This window comes from Brassica napus, chromosome C6 (assembly GCF_020379485.1).
Source record: "Brassica napus cultivar Da-Ae chromosome C6, Da-Ae, whole genome shotgun sequence".
NCBI lineage: Eukaryota > Viridiplantae > Streptophyta > Magnoliopsida > Brassicales > Brassicaceae > Brassica > Brassica napus.
Window position 1 is genome coordinate 26,929,619 of NC_063449.1, and position 19,005 is coordinate 26,948,623.

The 19,005-nt window shown below is 36.8% G+C and overlaps 3 protein-coding genes and 1 pseudogene across 5 annotated transcripts; 2 read left to right on the plus strand and 2 right to left on the minus strand.

Moving 5' to 3' along the window:
- Window positions 1-243: 243 nt before the first annotated feature.
- On the plus strand, window positions 244-1,901 carry LOC106410376 (protein FATTY ACID EXPORT 1, chloroplastic). 2 transcript variants are annotated; one of them, XM_013850866.3, is made up of 6 exons: window positions 244-506; window positions 682-916; window positions 987-1,169; window positions 1,387-1,433; window positions 1,516-1,556; window positions 1,653-1,901. In XM_013850866.3, the coding sequence occupies exons 1-6, from the start codon at window positions 405-407 to the stop codon at window positions 1,744-1,746; spliced, it is 702 nt and encodes a 233-aa protein (XP_013706320.1). In that variant the 5' UTR covers window positions 244-404; the 3' UTR covers window positions 1,747-1,901. The 2 variants fall into 2 exon arrangements, with proteins under 2 accessions (XP_013706320.1, XP_013706321.1); XM_013850867.3 differs by having other exon boundaries at window positions 253-506; window positions 1,002-1,169.
- A 464-nt stretch (window positions 1,902-2,365) lies between these two features.
- BNACNNG07480D lies at window positions 2,366-3,212 on the plus strand. The gene is made up of 4 exons (XM_013850868.3): window positions 2,366-2,580; window positions 2,728-2,773; window positions 2,839-2,930; window positions 3,009-3,212. Exons 1-4 carry the CDS (start codon window positions 2,515-2,517, stop codon window positions 3,111-3,113), a joined length of 309 nt encoding a protein of 102 aa, XP_013706322.1. The 5' UTR covers window positions 2,366-2,514; the 3' UTR covers window positions 3,114-3,212.
- Window positions 3,213-3,886: 674 nt separating this feature from the next.
- Window positions 3,887-9,283, minus strand: LOC106410375 (putative calcium-transporting ATPase 11, plasma membrane-type). 2 transcript variants are annotated; one of them, XM_048760876.1, is made up of 6 exons: window positions 8,922-9,283; window positions 7,188-7,242; window positions 5,013-7,093; window positions 4,760-4,931; window positions 4,386-4,684; window positions 3,887-4,321 (listed from the first exon to the last, which is right to left on the minus strand). In XM_048760876.1, the coding sequence occupies exons 1-6, from the start codon at window positions 9,090-9,092 to the stop codon at window positions 4,022-4,024; spliced, it is 3,078 nt and encodes a 1,025-aa protein (XP_048616833.1). In that variant the 5' UTR covers window positions 9,093-9,283; the 3' UTR covers window positions 3,887-4,021. The 2 variants fall into 2 exon arrangements, with proteins under 2 accessions (XP_048616833.1, XP_048616834.1); XM_048760877.1 differs by lacking the exon at window positions 8,922-9,283 and adding an exon at window positions 7,343-8,778.
- Window positions 9,284-14,641: 5,358 nt separating this feature from the next.
- LOC125588923 lies at window positions 14,642-17,440 on the minus strand (annotated as a pseudogene).
- Between the last annotated feature and the right edge of the window lie 1,565 nt (window positions 17,441-19,005).

Here is a 19,005-nt window from a genome sequence, read left to right on the forward strand (position 1 = left end):
TGTGATGAAAACGTAGTGATAATAGCAAGTAGATCTAGCGAGTTCACACTTTTACACACTAGTTCTGACGAACTGAGATGCACACATTTGTAAAACAACCTCCAACGGCCCTCCATTATCATCTAACACACAAATGGGTTTGAAAACGGAATAAGCCTAACAAAGCGTTTTAGACTAATCCGACCCCACTTAAAAAACCAAACCGAAATCAAAGCCTGAGCCAACTAAAACGAATAACAATTCATATACGAGTCATTTTGACCGGTCAGATATTCAAAACCGAACGGACGGTCATCATCGTCTTCATTTTAGGAAGAGAAAAGATCCTTTAACGCCGGGCTGAATCAAAACCAAACCACTTACTCTCGTGCTGACCACGCTCCAAGAGTCTCAGATCTCGAAAGATGGCGACGAAAATCTCTCACCTTGCTTGTTTCTCCACCACCACCAATCGCCAATTCCGCTTCCAGACCCGATCGTTCCCATGCCTTAGGTATCGCCACTTGGTAAACTTCTCGAGTAACTCCTGAAAAGAACACGTAGCTTTCTTCATCTCGATTTGGTTACAGTGATGCCCCATGTCCAAAAAGTTACCAGCTTGCTTATTCCTATGTGCTTAGAATAACAGTTTGGGGGATTTTGATAGTGTCACTAGTGGCTAATTTGCTTGAAATGGTGCAGTCTTTTGTAGTTAGAAGCGTTGATGGGGATAGCTCAGAAACACCTGCTTCCCTGAGCTACACATCTGAGGTTTCTAAACCTTTTGTTGAGAAAACATCGAAGAAGCCGTATTCCTCAGTGGATGAAACTGCTACCATTAAGGAGATTATCACCGAGACAGTAGAGGAACATGTTGACACGGCACAGCCAAAAAGGGCGGCAAAGATCCACGACTTCTGTTTCGGCATTCCTTATGGTATACTTTCTCACTCTCTCTCGAAACTTAGTTTCAATAGGATTGCTGAGCTTCCTGTTGAAGTTATCAGAGGACACTTTGTCAGGTGGCCTCGTTATGAGTGGAGGGTTGCTTGGATTTGCGTTTTCACGGAACCTTACAAGTTTAAGTAATGGGGTCCTCTATGGTGGTGGCCTTCTTGCTCTTAGTACATTGAGCTTAAAGATTTGGCGTCAGGGAAAATCTAGTTTCCCTTATATACTTGGTCAAGCAGGTAACCTTTCACTTATTGTCTCCATGAACAGTTAATCAGTGTTTAGCAATCACTACTTTCATTCTGTAATGCATTAAGAAAATACTAGTATCTTACACATGAGAAGTGGATATATGAAAATCCATACAAGTATACTTTGTGATACTAAGAGGTGCTCATCTCTGAACCAGAAAATCATTATTTGCTTCCTCATTCATTTGAAACCCTAAATTTGCAGTGCTTTCAGCTGTCGTCTTCTGGAAGAACTTCACAGCTTATTCTATGGTAATTCCTCATCTTTGTGATCATGTTACTTGTTTAACTTTTGCTCGCTTGACTTGAACTGCGTAATGGTGTACTTATGCAGACTAAGAAGCTGTTTCCTGCTGGGATTTTTGCTGTCGTCAGGTGAGAATTCCTTTTGTGATCTATAACAGAGTCGGATGTATCTATCTTTTAGTGGCTTCATGTGACCTTGTGTTTATGCCTTTTTTTCCGTTGCAGTGCTGCCATGCTGTGTTTCTATTCGTATGTGGTTCTCTCTGGAGGAAACCCACCCCCAAAGAAATTGAAACCATCTACTAGCCCTTCACACTGAAGAAGCTTCACATAGGTTTAGGTTAAAAAGAATAGAGATCTCTTCTCTTTTGACGACTCTGGTGTGTTGGATTATTGGTGTAATTTTATATACGTTTGAGAGGCATTCTTTACAGTGTCGTAATTTAAAGTAATAAAAGTTTTGTTTACCGGTGACATGCTATGATTTTTATCTTAATCAAATTTGAAAAGCTCAAATGTATATCAGAAACTAATGTTGGCTTCATCACAAGTCAGAAACCTTCAAACGATTTGATTGGAAATAATCTGGTTAGAGAAACAAGAAGTATTAGTCGAAACATCACATAGAACTAACTTTTGCAAAGATGACCAAATGTGAGACATGTTATTGTAACCAAAGTAAAAGCAAGAAAACAATTGATTCCAGTGAAAAACAAAGCGAAGATTGTCAAGGGTTAAAGATAAGATTCCACAGCAAAATTGTGATTTATCTAGCTGCTAGGCCCTGTGAGTGTTCTAAAAGCTGAGTCACTAACTTGTAAGTTCGTCCTGACTCCTGATTAAGGCTTTGGTGTGGTTAATCAACTGCTCATGCCTGCATTACGTGTGAAACACGAGTTTAGATTGTAGAATGTTATGTTAATGACTTGCAATATTTCTAAGACATTTCGGTTATAGAAATGTAATCAACCACAATATTGATGTAACCAACCGCTGAACCAAGCTAAAGAAATCGAACCGAATAACCCAGGGGAAAGAAATGGTTTTAGTTTAAAAGAAAAAATGACCGGAGGAGGTGTGAGAAGTTATGGCGGCGGAGGATCAGCTACCGGAGACATTGAAACCCTTCTTTCACAGAGCCACCGAAGCTCAGGTTCTCTTTCTTTTTAAAAACCTAAAACCCTTTTATCGATTGATTAAAAGTTTTGAGTCTTTATGCTTCTCCCTTGTTCTTGGATTTGATCTCATCCAATCCTATGAGATGAACAAACAAATCCTGAACCTCAATTCCCATGTGTAGGAACGATTAGCTAGGCTTGAAGCTGCTCTTGCCTCCACCAAGACAGGTTCTTTCTTCATGCTAAGTTCTGAAATTTCAAGTGTTTGATCCGTTATTTGTTTTGTTTATCAGATGTTCCAGATGCGGAACTTGTGGAAAAGATCACTCAAATGCAGTCCAAACTCGAAGAAGCTAACAAGACGGTGAAGCAAGAAAAGGATAAGGTAAGCCATCTCTCCTCCTTACTGTTCATTACCTTGGTCCTTTCTTCTTGGAGTTTTGACTGTTGATTCTACTACTAGGTGGAGAAACTTACCTCTGAAAACGAGAAGCAACGGTACCGTATCTTGCATCTTGTCCGCGCACTCGAGCATGCTGATGAGAAGCTTGAGAAACTCTCTAAATGATTTGAACCTTTGTCTTTGATTGTAATGCGTTTCTTAAACATCTTTACCAAAGGTACTCATGATTCAATGGTATCAGAAATTATCGGTTTGGGAAATAAACTTTGGGTATATCTTGGCGTGTGTGTGTGAGAGAGAGTGTCATAAGAAACTCTGCAGTTTGATCGAAAGGAAGAGAACATAGTTAAACACTAGTGCTTACCACTCTGTAGAACCTGTTAATGAGGTTATAGCTAATGTTTCAGCCGGTTTGCTTAGCTATTTAACCAGATTCATCTTCTTCTTCTTCTTTTTTTTTTTAACTTTTCAGTGCTTTTGCATTGATTATTAAGTCAGTAGTTATCATATCATTGGGGGGTCACTGTATACCTGGCCACCATCTTGGTTGATGTTAGCGTCCACTGTCTACTTTCTACATGCATGAGTGGTGTTACTTTCTGTCTTTGGTTTATGATGAAACTGTGTTCATGCATAGGTTTCTGTTGCATCTTCTTAAATTGGAAATGGCATAGGGTTTTGCACACACATTAGATTTAACAAGGCCTTGCTTGGTTGCCTTTGGCTCCTTAAGCATCAGCTCCATGGCTAGGTAATGATAATAATGATAATCATGTTGTGACTGAGCTCCTTCAAGAAAATTATCCTCTGGCTTAAACCAAATAGGAGATGAAACTCTTCATGTCTTGCTCCTGACCTCGAATGATGATTTTAGAGCTTTACTGAATGTTACACAACAAGCTTTTCTTTTAGAAATCAAAAAGGAAAATCAATCCCAAAAAAAAAAAAAAAAAAACTTCTGGTAACGCTTGGCGTGTTAGATTTTATACATATTGAAATCAGATCACTAAAGTAGAAAACGAATCCGATATAGAGAATGGACGTAGCAATCGTACTAAGGAAGTGAGGTCAGATCAGGCAGAGTCAGATGGACCAGAAGGAAGCAGCTCATAGCCATCATGATGACTGTTGGACTCAACAGGTATGCATTTAAGACCAACGGCTAGAATCATGCTTATGGAACCAATCACAATGCAGAGAAGCCAATGTTGCCAGCTCAAAGGAACAGTGCTTGCAAATGCACCAAGCAACTCAACAATGATCAGTTGGAACCCAATTGTTGCAGTCATCACAGCAACAAACACCCAACTGCTGAACATTCCTGCAAACACGTTTATCTTCTCTATCTCTCGGCTGTTCACCTCGTTAAACACCTGTTTTGTCCAAAAGCATTTTAGTGTTGTCACTTGGTTACTACTATGGTTGAATGTTTGTTACCTGGCAAAAGACGAAGGAATTGAAGATGATGGTGTTGAGAACAGCTGTTGAATCCGGACCGTTGAGATCGAGTATTTGCTTCCCATAAGAGTTGAGAATGCCGAGGACGATTAGCTGGTAAATGCTTTGACCAATGATGTTTCTCCACATGGCTCTGGTGATGAAGCTTGCGGTTCTACCTATTGGTTGACGTTTCATTAAACCTTCGTTTGGAGGTTCGGTCGCTAGCGCCAATGCACCGAGTGTGTCCATGATCATGTTCACCCAAAGCAACTGCACCGCTGTGAGTGGTGCAGATCCTGAAAAGGGACCAAAACATTCATTGGTGGAAACTCAAACAATCATCGATGTGAGTGTGTTTTGATTTTACTTACCAGTGATGCAAGCAGATACAAAGTTGATGATCAGCGCAACGACATTAACAGTAAGCTGGAACTGAACAAACTTCTGGATGTTTATATACACAGCACGTCCCCATCTCGCCACGTTCACAATCGTTGCAAAGTTGTCGTCCATTATGATCACATCAGCATTCTCTTTCGCAACCTGTGTGGGAGTTTTAAACATAAAGACAGCATACAAACAAGTTTGTAGAACATCCAAAACAAACAAAGGCTAATAACGAACCTCAGTTCCAGCTATTCCCATGGCAAGTCCAATGTCAGACTCATGCAACGCAGGTGCATCATTGGTTCCATCTCCAGTCACCGCAACCACCTCTCCAATTTTCCTCAAATTGTTGACCAGTGTATGCTTATCCAACGGCAAAGACCGAGCCATCACCTGAATTTTGGGTAAAATGGCTCTCATTTCATGTGGAGGCAAGTTACGAAACTGTGAACCTTCTATAGCCACACCTCCTGCTGTAAGAATCCCACATTCCTTTGCAATAGCTTTAGCCGTGCTTATGTTATCACCAGTGACCATACGAACAGTGATTCCAGCGTTTTGGCAAGTTTGTACAGCTTCTCTAACACCTGGACGAACCGGATCCTTGATTCCAACAACCGCAACCAACGTGTAGCCACCATCAGGAAGATCACCACTAGGAGCTTCATCAAGATCTGTGTAAACCAAGCAGAGAGTCCTCAACGCCTCTGAAGCAAACCCCTCTATGACTTCAGAGACGACCGCAATCTTCTCTTCAGATAGAGGAACAGATTTGCCGCTTGAATCCACAACCTTTTCACACATTCTCAGGACAATCTCAGATGCACCTTTGCAGAAGGCGCGTACCTTGCCACCGGAGTGAGATGTAAGAACAGACATCTTCTTCTTGTTTGAGTTAAAAGGCTCTATCTTAAGTATCTTATGTTCTCTGCGTTGAGTCTCAACGTCACCGCCCAAAAGCAAACCAAACTCTAGTATAGCTCTTTCAGTAGGTGATCCAAGAATCTGAGTCTTTCCTTCCTTATCCTTCACAACCTCAGAACCAGTGTTCTGAAAAATGGCCTGTACAAGGATGTTCTTAACTTGTTCAGATAGGTTCAACTCAAAGTTCTCCTCCTGCCTTTCCTTGATATTTTCACATATCCAAACTTTATTGACAACCATGTGGTTAGTCGTTAACGTCCCGGTCTTATCAGTGCAAATGCAGGTAGAAGAGCCCATCGTCTCACAAGCAGCCAGATGCCTCACGAGCGCCCTGTCCTTCATCAACTGCTTCATAGCAAACGCCAGACTTAACGTCACAGCCAAAGGTAAACCTTCGGGTACAGCAACGACTATGATGGTTACAGCGATAGCAAAGTAGTCAAGCAGCGTCAATGCATCTTCAGAAGACCACTCACTGATCCCACCAGCAGCAGCTTTCCCTATCACAAACCTTACGCACAACACCACAAACGTCAGCACCGCAAACCCCAAACCAATCTTACCTATGATCGTAGCAACTCCGTTTAGCTTCACCTGAAGAGGAGTCTCATCCTCTCCACCTTCACTTAAAGTCTCCATCAACTTCCCCCACTCAGTCCTCATACCAACGGTCGTCACCAGCATCTTCGCAGACCCGTTTTGAACTTTGGTTCCTGAAAGCAAAAACGGCTTCTCTTTGTTGACATGTGATGGCTCACTCTCTCCGGATAAGCTTGACTCGTCAATCTCCAGATTGTATCCGGATATGAAAACCCCATCAGCTGGAACTCGATCACCAATAGATAGATGAACCACATCTCCAACAACCAAGTCATCGATAGAGACCTCTTGTCTATTCCCATCTCTTGTGACTTGAATATTGATTTTCTTCTTCTCTCTATCCAAATCTCTGAACTGGAGAGACTGTCTGTAGTCGCTGATAGCAGTGACCATAACCACCAAGATTATACTTAGCAAGATTCCTGTTCCATCGTACATTCCCTTTGGAAACCCCTCTGTGGCTACTCCCACTCCTATCGATACCACAGCGCAGACCATAAGGATGATGAGAGTCACGTCTTGAAGTGCTTCCCAAACGAATGTTAAGAATGATCTGGCTGGTTTCTCAGCGTATCGATTTGCTCCGTAGATTTTTTCTCTGATGTCTAGATCATTTGAACGGACACCTTCAGTGAGTGATACGGATAGTTTCTGAGCGATTCCTTCAGCTCCTCCGCTTTTAGTGAGGCTCCTTGTGTCGTGGTTTCGAACCATGGAAGCAAGTTCATCAGCTTCCACGTGAAATCCCGCTTGTCTGACCTCATCAGTGAGTTTATATTCACGACGTGTACCAGCTGAAAAAAAAATATATAAGATGAAAAGAAAAAAATGTTAAATTATAATAAACCCACCAAATTATGCAAATCTCTGTAACTCAACAAATCGTACCATCAATGAACTGAAGAGCTGCCTTTTGAACATAGAACGCAACCCGTATCTTTTCCTGTGTTATGACAAACAAGTAAAAGTGAGATAGTTGGTGGAAGAACACTACAACAACTGAATTGTTGATCACTACAAGAAAGAACAAAACAGACATCGACCTTCATGGAGGAATCAATATCTGAAGGCTAAGCATCAAAACACTCAAACCACCATAAAGATTGGTTGCTTATTTCGTTTGCATTACGCTTTCTTAGACAGAGAAAGGGTTATAATCTTTCAGCAACAGCATCTAAAGTGAGGACCGGTCCTACGCAAAACCAAATGAAACTTCCGCCTCTGTGGCCCCCAATTTTTTTTTGAAGAAAATAAAGCCATTAAATCTATAAAAAAAAAACTTTTTTATTGAAATCTCAGAGCCGGCACTTTCTAAAGTGTGGTTGTACGTCAAATTTTCAGTGATCCAACAAGATACAACCGGAGCTAACGCAACTAAAAATGTCTTTGCCACTGGATGAGTCAATTTACTTTGCTTTAATGGTTCAATTTGTCAGTTACAATAGTTAAACAGACTACTGTTTTGTTCAATGGTCGACTTAAGAAAACTTAAAAAATACGTTTCCAATTCAATAGGAAACTGAAAACGACCAAGACCGAGAAGAACAAGACAAAAAGACTCGGTTCCAAAGTTATTCGTTCTTTTTTTATCCACGCAAGTGGGACAAATAAAGATGGACGTCTGTTTCAGAACAGTATGGGATTCGCTCCTAACGAAATTTCCTACGAAACTTCCTAAAAGCTAGGGTTGGTAATTGCACATAAAGTCAAGAGAATGCAGTACCATAAAAAGTCCAGAGCTATATGAATAATATAGACCACAGAGTGGCACAGACCATATCTTAATGCAACGTCCAGAGAGTGAGTTATTATTAATTTAAAGAAACGCGTAACGATGGGGACGCTGCTTAAGATCAATTGGTTGATTAAATGTGAGACACAAAAGCATGACCTAGGTTTTATGTCATTCTCCAGTGTGTTGGCAAATTAAATCGCAGATTAACTCATCCGTTACATTTTTTATTAAAATCATAATCCCCATTTATTTTATTTTATTTTATTGAAAAAGGCTAATCCCCGTTTTATTGGGGAATGTTCATTATTATTATTTTTTTGATCAAAGTTCATTATTCCTAAACAATATCTAGTAAACAAAGGATCTATAGTGAAGTCTTTTTTTTTGATAAAAAAAAAAGAAAAGATGACTTCACTATGCAGAAAAATAAAGTAATCAACAATGCCTACAAAAACATTTTGAACGGATCATCAACTGCAAATAATTCTTCATGTAATAGCAATAAAAAGGCACAAAACCATTTTCAATTCACTTCTAAATATTTTTATAAAATAGAATAAAAAAATAAAAAGAAAAATATTCCTTGTATTTTTGAAACATTTTGTGTATGCCTTTTAAAAGCTCATTAAGATTTGATATTAACTATGCCTTCCGTTTTAGAAACCATATTTATTCTGCTATCTATTTTAATTTTGGTTGAATATTGGTTATGTGAAATGATATTCTGTTCAAAAATGTAAAAATTGTTTATAATTAATTTTCTTAAAATTTATAATTTATTGTTAACTAATAAAATGTACAAAAATATCTTTTAGACATTAATTTTCACTGAAATCACTAAACTACAATTTCCAAAATTTTCCAGAGAAGAAAGAAAACAAACCGACCTGGATCTGACATCTCTTCTTCTCATTCTCAGCGAGCTTCTCGAGATTGCTGATCATACGGAAACGACGAGCTCGATTTTTGACGATGGAGACTGATGATCTCCATCGCTGGCGAGCCTCCAACGACGGGTTCTTGGCCTCGACCTGAAAATCTTTGAGGAGATTAGACATTCTTTTCTCTATTTCTCTGCTTTTACTTTCTGAACAGAGAGAGAGCGCTGTTCAGAATTCTATACAGAGAATCCGTCAGAGGCGCGAAGGAAGGAGGTGACTGAAGCCTCCTCTCCTATTCTTTAGCTCTCTCTCTCTCTCTCTCTCTCTCTCTAGCAACGTGGGAGTTTGTTGCATTTTTATAAGTCTCCGGGTCGGGCCGCCATTTCGTATCCACTGGTTTGTTTGTTTTTATTTGACGCGATCCAACCTTTAAGAAAAAGCCTTGCGTCCTCTTTTCGTGGGCTTCGTAGTTTGTTCGTAATTGATAATCCTTCTGTACATTCTCTCTTTTGACCCCAAAAAAACACATTCTCCTTTTTTAAAATATATTAAGGGAGGGGTATTGGGAGATGAAGTTTGTAAATTTTAAGAGTTGATAAGTTTTAAAAAGTGACATAGATTGTAAAAATTTATATACATTGACTTATGAAATTTGATAACAACTTTTTAAATTAGTATAGATTTTCATGATTTTGTATTGCCTATTTTCTCTCATTTTTTTTGTAAAGTATCTGTTTCTGAATAAGTGTCACTATGACATTTTTCACACAGATTAAGAAAGTTGCTAAAATATATGTAAGTTGTTATTAATTACACCTCTTTGACCAATAGTATTTGAGATAAATAAAATTATTTATTAAATCAATGAAGTTTGCAGTTAATTTTCAGCTGGAAGTAAGTATAATCTGCATTGAAATATTAAAGTGACATTTTTTGTGTAACAAGAAAAAATGTTGGAATGACACTTATTATGAAACAGAGGTAGTATATAATTATTTTTTTTCTAAATCATATAGCATGACTATTTATTTTTTTTCTTTCAAATCTACATTATAATGAGCCAGTTTCATCACTCCTGATGCGACACGTCATCAGGTAAGTGGACTCCACTTTTAAAAAGTGTGGAAAAATATCAAGTCTGTGGCTCGAACCCGGGTTACTGTGATATTAACACCAACATTTATACCACTAAACTAAAGGATACTTTGTACATTGATTACCGAAATTAATATATATTTACGAATGTTTTCTTACAGTGGATCTCACACATAACTGTAATGTTTCAATACTCACGTGTAACTTTGATCATCGAAACCTATTTAGTAAAATCCGCATTCTGGCCCAATAAAACTTATAAGTGGGCTAAATCTCTTTTGTATGTATCTAGGATTTTTATAGTATTCTGTTTCCACCGATAAACCGAAGCGTTACCCTTTTAGCTTATTGAAACTTTTCGTCTTCACCTTTCTATATCTCCAACGATCAGTTATGGTACCGTTTCACCTCTGAAACGATCCGTCTCAGTATATATAATTCCTCAAACAAACCTTGAGACCCATATCTCTTATTAAATTACTCCTAAATTGAACTGTCGCAGCTTTTATCCAACCTTCGAAGATGTCAGCCTCCAGTGTTGTTGTTGTTTAATCGGTCGTTGTCCCCGCCACCTTTCTCCGCCTAGAACATAGTACCCATGAAAAAGTCGATGAGGAATGTGATGCAGTAGATCCTCCAGAGATTTCAGATGCTCAGAACAACCGGAAGCACTGCCGTCAGTGATTGGAAATATCTATTATATTTCTATCAGCCCTCAACGTCTTTTCTATGCATTTTTAAAAACTGCTATTATCTTTGTTTTCCATCATAAACTTTGGATATTTTTTCCCTTGCATGTTTTCTCTGTTCAGAGATTTTATTTCTATTTTGGATTATTAATGAAACGTCGACGGATTCTAACTCATACAAGATTTTTCAGTGGTGTATTTTTTTGGTTTACCTATTTCTGATATTTTTTTTGTCCACCATAAACTATTTTTAACAAAGTCGAGTAAAACTCTAAAAAAAAATAATTTTACAACCGTATAATTTTATAAATTTTTCTAGAGTTATTAATTTTTTTTAAAAAAATATTTTATTACAATTCTATATTTTTGAAATTAATTTAGGTAAAATAAGAAAATAATTTAATTTATTGTTCGATAAATTGTTTAATTTTTTGAATTCAAATTTTATATTTTGTTCCTTACGCTATTTGTATATACTAATAACTTCCTAAGTAAATACTAAACAACTTCATAAACTTTATCTTTCGAGCATGAAAGCGCTAATAACGCTAATGGTCGATCAAATCATTACGAAAATAATGCATATGAATTCGCCGGTCATTCTTATATCAACTTAATCAAACTGTGTGACTTCCAAATGTTATGTTCATCACCATTATATACAACACGGGAAAACAAAAGTGGAAAAAAATAAACGACAAAATTCCGTACACAAAACTACACAACGATCAATAACATATCCGGCTCCGCGCTTGCGCGGGGGCTATACTCCTAGTTAAAATAATAATACTATAATAGTGATACCCACAAAGCTGGGCAATTCTCTTAAATAGTTTCTTTTAAGTTGTCACAAAAGAGCATTCAAAGAAGAAAATGCCAAAAATGTTTCATTAAAAATATAAAAGACTATTTTACTCCTTGCTTTATAGATATATAAATAATAAAAAATATAATTATATTTTTTTAAGAAAATTCGAATTATATATTTTTAAATTTGAAATTTTTATAATTTTTAGTAATTTTTCAAAAACAAATTCAATTTTTTTGTCAAATTTTCTTTTTAAAATTCAAAAATGCTTTTTGACTTTTTGAAACTATTTTTTAAAAAATATTTTAAAATATTTTATAGTTATAAATATAATTATATATTCAAAACTGATAAAACAATATAAAAATAATTTGGATTTAAAGTGCAATAGATATTTGGTAAGTATAATTATTTTGTTTTCTAGTTTTTTTATCACATGGATTTTAAAAACCACATAGATACATATGATATTTTGAAAGTTGAGTCTTATAGAAATAAATAGAACTCATCTCCCAATAACACTAGTTTTAGTTAGAATTAAAAAATCAATAATAATTAAACTTTTTGAATAACAAGAGGTTTGAATAGGTTTCAAAAAATTTAAACCAATAACAATGTATTCTATTAAGATTTTTGAAATTAAAAAACCAATAACAATGGAATCTCAAAATTTTCAAAGTTCATGGAAATTGACTTACCAATAACCCTAAGTTTTATTTATCAACTCTACTCGGGAATCCAAATTTTATACATAATCGATTAACCCGTAAAACGTCTATTTCTAGATTACAAAATGCATAAGCTTAATCGACTACTAGATCTAAACAAACAGAAAAGGGAAACAGACATGGAAAAAAGACGGGGAATGTCCATTAGATCTGTGTCCAAAGCCAGCGTTCGCTCTGTCGCCAGTCAGTGGCGAAGCCAGCTCGGTTTTTTACAGGGGTCAAATGCATAATAAACATATGATATATGGGTTAATATGTTAAATTTTTAGTAATTATTAGTAAAATACAAGGAAAATTTTATTTTGATACAATTTCATATGGGCCATATGACCACCCTCACCAAGCTGTAGCTCCGCCACTGTCGCCAGTTACCATTAGATCAACCGCCCACAAAAATGTCATGTGGCCACAAACGTTGGATCTAATCGAAGACCAACACTAAAAACCTAAACATCGGGCACGCCCGGTCCGGGGCATAGACAAAGGAACCGGCCGCCTAGAACGTCCTGATTTTATACAACAATTTTAGTTGTTTGTACGTAGGACACTATAAAAAAATTCTATGAAGAATGAGAGCATAAATTTTTATTTGAGTGTATGCATTACATGTTTTAAAAAAAGTCAGATCGGCCCTGAGTCACCGAAAACTGCTCGAGACTCCACCGCCACAGCCCCTGAAATACTGCATGCAACCTCTCACTCAAGCGACGAAGAGAAGCGACTGACCAGAAAGAAGCAAACTTCTGGAAATCACCATCTCAAAAGGTAGATCCGGTGACACTATCACCCTCTTTAGCAATCGAACAAGCTTCGCCTCGATGACTAACACACAATCTCCGGTGAGCTTTCCATGTCGTCCTCGTAACAAAGAGCATCTTTTCGACTGACGAGCCACCAAAGCTAAAAGCTCTCCTAGGTAACCTCCACACCAGAGGTCACACGATCTGCAAGGAGAAGAGAAGAAGCACTTTCAATCAACATCGGCTCGCCATGGTCCACACCTCCACCCAAGCAAGCGACGATTCGGTTCTTTGGCAATGGCACGTCAGATTCAATCGCCTCTCAAAGGCTGTAAATTCGAGAGCTTATATACATTCTTTTTTATTATTATCATGTTGATTAATGTTTTACTATATACCGTAAATGATTTCATATCTATAAAAATCATTTCCATATTAATTTGTGTTCTCTTCATTTTCATGCAAATTTCACAAGAAACTTATAACATGTATAGAAAATGTAATAAATAAAACTATGAAGCTATTGGATATTGGTAGCTCAATCAATTTTTTTTCTTTTTGTTTGGCATAATGGTAGCTCAATCAATTCAACTCGAAACGTTTTGGTAGAAAGCCAAATTGTGAATTCAAAATCAAGTGGTTCAAAATAAAACTGAATATATTCTGATCTCTAATCCATGGATATTATTTTACAACCTTTTGATTAATAGTAAACACAAATACACGTAAAGTAAAGTAAATGGATTATAGCTTTGAAGGAGGTGCGTGGACATTAGAGCAGTTGCATCCAACTTGCTCTGCTTTTAAAAAAATCGTCGTCAGTTTATGAGGCTTCGCTGCTTTGGCCTGCATCTACCACCTTTTCAGTTCTTTTTTTTTACTGCTCCACCTTTTCAGTTCTTAAACCTTTAAAATTATTAAACCTTTCCGCACCAAAAATATTAAATACCTTTTGTTTCTTTGTACGAAGACCCATACAAATAAATTGACTACTTGCTACAATCAAACAAATACGAGGACTGAGAAGGCAACAAAACGTGATCCAGAGGCTTTTAATCTATTGGTTAATTTTTCGGATAGAGACTCGGAACAATCGAAAGCTTAGAATCTAGCATTCTGTAAAAATGCGTTTACACTCAAATTTGGCGCCTTTAAAGAATCCATATAAAACGACTAGATCTAACGTGAGACATGAATGAAAAGCGTAGGTCCAGTCTGAAAAACGCATTAATATTAATAATGGTAGTGCTTCATATCTGACCTCTAGCTCGCCACCCATGCAGCCATGCTTGACCCAGTTTCTCCAAACTTGCAAGACTTATTTTACAACCAAACATAATACCATAACAGTTTCAAGTCTACATTTAACCCAAAATATAGTAACAATATGTCTTTAAACTATACTTATTATATCTATCTATATATATAAAGTACCCGAAGACATGTGTCACCAGGTAATTAAATAGAAGCATCCGAAGGCGACAAATGTCACCAGGTAAATAATTTACGAGCTTTTATTCAGATAGTTTCTAACTAGGCTGAATATATGAGCTTGCTTTTAATTTTATATGGGTACCTTCGGTAGAGAAAGTCTTCCTCGTTTTTAGATTTAACTAGGTCTTTTCCCGGGCTACGCCCGGGTTCTGGACAAATATATTTGTATCTAATATATATATATATATATATATATAATGCATATATATTGCGGACATATAAATCCAAATATTATTTTATCTTATATATTATGCTTCTCATGAAAAGAAATGTTGAACAAATGATCAACCTTTGATTTTAATTTAGAGTTACTGAATTTTCTTACTAACAATCAAGTTCTTACTTAGAGTCTATATGACTTGATGCCGCTAAAAATGATGGCATGATAACTGATGTTCGTTAGAAACTCTTAGATGTATGTATTATTTTTTGGTTATAATACAGTTAAGTCTCTTCATAATTGAACGGTAAATTCGTTGTTTTAAGTTTCTCTGAAATCCGTATGATAAAGATCAAATTTATTGTACACTCATGCATAATTTCGTTGTCTTCAAACTCAACAATTTCTCTCTTGTTTCTTTTCTTTGCTACCTCATCTCTTCCGTGGACATTGCTCCTGCAAAGAGGATACAGTATATGCGTGTGTTATATTTGAAGTCATATTTTTTCTTTTATACTCCTATATTTTTGGGTTGATGTGTTTGTGTTTGCTTTGTTTTATACTTGAGTCATGTCATGAGTATTTGCTTGTAGATGTTTATATGTCTTATCTAGTTCCTCGGATTGAAAAAGCTGTGGCTGTAAGGTTCTAGTGTCAGTACTCAGTAGCAACCGTAATCCACCATAATGCATTCATTTGGTTGATTGTATATCCATCCGGTCCAAAAGCTATTCATATGCATCCATTACTTTGTATCCCACCATTGAAACCCATCTCTCTCTCTCTCTTTTGTGATTTTGTTAAGGGATATCTTCAACATGTTAATGGCAAGTAACTAAGCAAGTCTCAGCATCATTCATTCAATGTTACATTAAGAAAATAGCTTCTATACAAATATGAACATGTAACATTAGAGAAAAAAAAACACACAGCAATCTCACACAGGAATAAGCAACATTTTTGTCATCCAGAGAACTTCCATTGAGCAGAAAGGCATTTATGTCCGTATTTTCAGAAATATGTAATGATGGACAGCCTGAGCAACAATCAGATCAGCTGATATTCCCAAGTTGTTATCCCAAGATTCCTTCATGAATGGCGACCATTTACTATCTCTTAGTCCATATCCGTTCAACACAGTCCAAAGTCCTTGAACTGTATAGCTAGCGCAACTTTGGCGGAGTTTATTCTTTGACCTCTAAACAGATCCATATTGAAACCCTTTTCTTCACCAAGCATGACTCAAGATGAATCATCAGAATCTCCGCCCAGTAGGACGTGCAGGGCAACAGCTTCTGCTATTGCAGTCCCCTTCATGTGACCTTTATTGTTCTTCCATTTTATTTTGCTTCTTCTTTTTCAGCTCAGCCCAGATGGCTGCAGAAGTAGCAAGAGATTTCTCTAGATGTCTTTTTTCTTTTCTCGGCTCGTTTAACATGATCAAATTCATCTTTACCATGTTTATTATTCTCTTACCTAACGACTGGCTGAACTGGCTTGCACACCGTTTGTGCCATACTTGCTTGCTATATATTTTTGTGACTCTAACTAAAATAGCCGCACTAAAACTCTTTGCGGTCGAAAAGGATCTAAAGAACTACGACACCACTCAGGCATATAGAAACACCTCACGGGGCGGACAATACAATCTAAAAAGGAAACAACTGGGAACAACTGAAGGGATACATTGTAAGAATTTTCAGACTATCAAAATTCTGTTTGTGTTTGTTGCCTGTGTCCATTGGCATAGCACGACCATTGATCAAAATAACCAAAACATATATTCCATTGCCATAACTTAAGATTTTTCAACGGAGGCTTACGGTTTTTTATTGAAATTACGTTTAGGTTGCTGTTTAGCGATTTATAGAGTAGGATTAAGTGGAAGGTGGAAAGAAACCATAAAAAAAGAAGTAAAGAGCATAATTAATTGATCAGGAGTGGGTGAAGGTAACAGTGCTTGCAGAAAATGGAGACGTTGAAGACGAAGTAGAAGAGACGGATTGACGATTGATCGATGCATCTGAGATGAGGTTTTGGGAAGCTGGGCTTGACCAGGCCATGATTTATTTTTATGAAGATCGCACGGAAGGCATACTATTCTTTCACTGGTTGATTTTTTCATCCAAAGTGGATAGGATCTATTGAGCCTTAAATGTTAATCTACTAAACTTCCCTGGTTATTTGTGGTAGCTTGTTATTTTTTCATTCTTTTTGTAGTCGTTCGTTTTCTGTTTAGACAAAAGTTTGTCTAATTGAAGCTTCCACACATTCTTATATTTTGAGATCTATATCACTTCTGAGTATACACACATCTAATACATTGGTTCTTTGTTGTATTCTCTTATATATATGTATCTTCATTTTTTCCAAGATAAAATATTTCCTTAATTGTACTCGAATTGAAAGAAAAAAAAAACTGAATGGCCTTGTTTCTTTGATACCAAAGAAGATTCAGTTTGGTTCACAGTTTGTGTCTTGAAACCAAATTTGGATGCGGCAAATTTGCCATTGCATTGCTTTGGTGATGACACTGAGGAAGGGGTCCTGGTCTCTTGTAACTTTAGCTGTTTCTCAAACATCATCTGTACGTACTGCCCTGTTTTTCAAACTGTAATTGCAAGGACCATTGTATCTGGGGCATATAAATTAAACAACATCAGATTATAGGACTAATACTCTCTTTGGTTAGAAAGCAGACAAATGTTAATTTAAGCAGCTATGCAGGGGAAATCATTACCTCAAGATCTGCCATGGAAACGTTTTTAAGCTTCCATATGTAACATTGGATCTTATCTGATCTAAATCCTACTGGTAAAGAAAGAGTGAAAAAATAGAACATATAAGTAATACTATAACAATCAAACTCTGAACCAATACGAAAGAATAATTCCATGTTTGTTGTATAGTCAGAACAAAGAAATTTCTTACGCTTTAATGTCAATAAAATTGATATCTTTGATAGATGTCATCTTCTTCACTTAAGGTTCTCCTGTGAAAAAAAAAGAAAAAGAAATAGGTCTCTTTGTAAGCTGTTTGCCTTCGAAACTTTAGCCTTTCTAAAGAGTAAGTAACTCTCTAGAGACATGTGTGGTTTATAGCTCAGAAAAAAAAAATACAAAAGTATTATGTGAAAGTGTATACTGGTAGCCTCTGAAACACCTTGAGCATCCAGTAATCAGACTGTGCTGATGGTACGAAAAAATGGGACTGTGCCTTGTGAAGTCAAGTGGTTTGGGACGGGTGTGAAAGTATTTCTCCCATAGTTTCATGATAGCAGAAAGTAGCCCATTGTTCCTCCTTTTACAGATTAAGAAAAAAGGAAAAGAATGTTAGGAGCTGGAGGAAGAAAACCTCAAGCCAAATGCAGAAGAATCATAGCTGAGTTAATACCAAAGTAAAGAGAACAAAGATAGGTGAAAGAAACAGGCAGAAAATTTGAATACAAATATTGCAACTTGTACAAATCATGAGAACCATTTCATGATCTTATCTCTTCTCAATCTGTAAACCTACTCCCGAACTGTTTGATTTTTGTGAAACGAACTCGTCTAAGCAACTTACCTCACCCTCTCATGAATTCTTCAAGATGCTTATGCACAACTCTCCTGAAGCTTAACTATAGAGAAGAAACACAAAGTGGTGAGGAATATAGCTGAAAAAGGGGTACCGGTATGCAATTTATCAAGAATGAAATGAAATGGTAAAGCTTGATAAATGTTTCTCTAAGTAGGTAAGCTCTTCGTCACTCACCTTTCCTCACGTGTTTTGTTGGAAACGTCTAGATGGAGGTCCATATCCATCTAAATCAACGATCTTGAAAACTGAGAGACAAAAATGGTAAACAACTTGTAAACTCTGACGACATAATTAAAAAGGCCAATGCCAAAATCAGAAAACTTTATAAACCATAGTGTAGCCGCTTAACTATTGTATAGAAGAGTGGATTTCATCTTATTTGGAGAATAGTTTGAAAACCCGAAATCATATCCACATCTAACACAAAACTTGAAACTTAACTGAAATTTGATCAAATGAAACCGTAAACGACATACCAAAAGAAGTTGGATCAAAATCCTTTTTTGTCGCTGTTAATGTTGCTTCTCGTATTGTCTGCCCTCACAGAGGAATAGATTCTTCATCTCCTCCTTCTCGAAGATGGTCCTAATCGTCACTTTCTGAGCCTGTCATTTTCAATTGGAGAGAGAAACAGCTACATGAGTTTTTTCCGGTGGAGAAGGCAGACTTTCCAGTGATTTCATGGCGGTGGATGTAGTTGTTTCTACAGAGTTTCGATTAGGGTTGGAATGAAGATGAGATAGAGTGCTTTATATAGAAGGAGAAAGAGGGGGGAGGTGGAACGAAACCATTAAAGC

Excerpts from the sequence above, each read along its gene's own strand:
- LOC106410376 (XM_013850866.3), top strand. The coding sequence starts at position 405 with ATGGCGACGAAAATCTCTCACCTTGCTTGTTTCTCCACCACCACCAAT. Across the intron at positions 507-681 it reads GCCTTAGGTATCGCCACTTG|TCTTTTGTAGTTAGAAGCGT; the intron begins GTAAACTTCTCG and ends GAAATGGTGCAG. Across the intron at positions 917-986 it reads CTGTTTCGGCATTCCTTATG|AGGACACTTTGTCAGGTGGC; the intron begins GTATACTTTCTC and ends TGAAGTTATCAG.
- BNACNNG07480D (XM_013850868.3), top strand. The coding sequence starts at position 2,515 with ATGGCGGCGGAGGATCAGCTACCGGAGACATTGAAACCCTTCTTTCAC. Across the intron at positions 2,581-2,727 it reads ACAGAGCCACCGAAGCTCAG|GAACGATTAGCTAGGCTTGA; the intron begins GTTCTCTTTCTT and ends TCCCATGTGTAG. Across the intron at positions 2,774-2,838 it reads TCTTGCCTCCACCAAGACAG|ATGTTCCAGATGCGGAACTT; the intron begins GTTCTTTCTTCA and ends TTTGTTTATCAG.
- LOC106410375 (XM_048760876.1), bottom strand. The coding sequence starts at position 9,092 with ATGTCTAATCTCCTCAAAGATTTTCAGGTCGAGGCCAAGAACCCGTCG. Across the intron at positions 7,094-7,187 it reads AGCTCTTCAGTTCATTGATG|CTGGTACACGTCGTGAATAT; the intron begins GTACGATTTGTT and ends TTTTTTTTTCAG. Across the intron at positions 4,322-4,385 it reads ATTCCTTCGTCTTTTGCCAG|GTGTTTAACGAGGTGAACAG; the intron begins GTAACAAACATT and ends TGGACAAAACAG.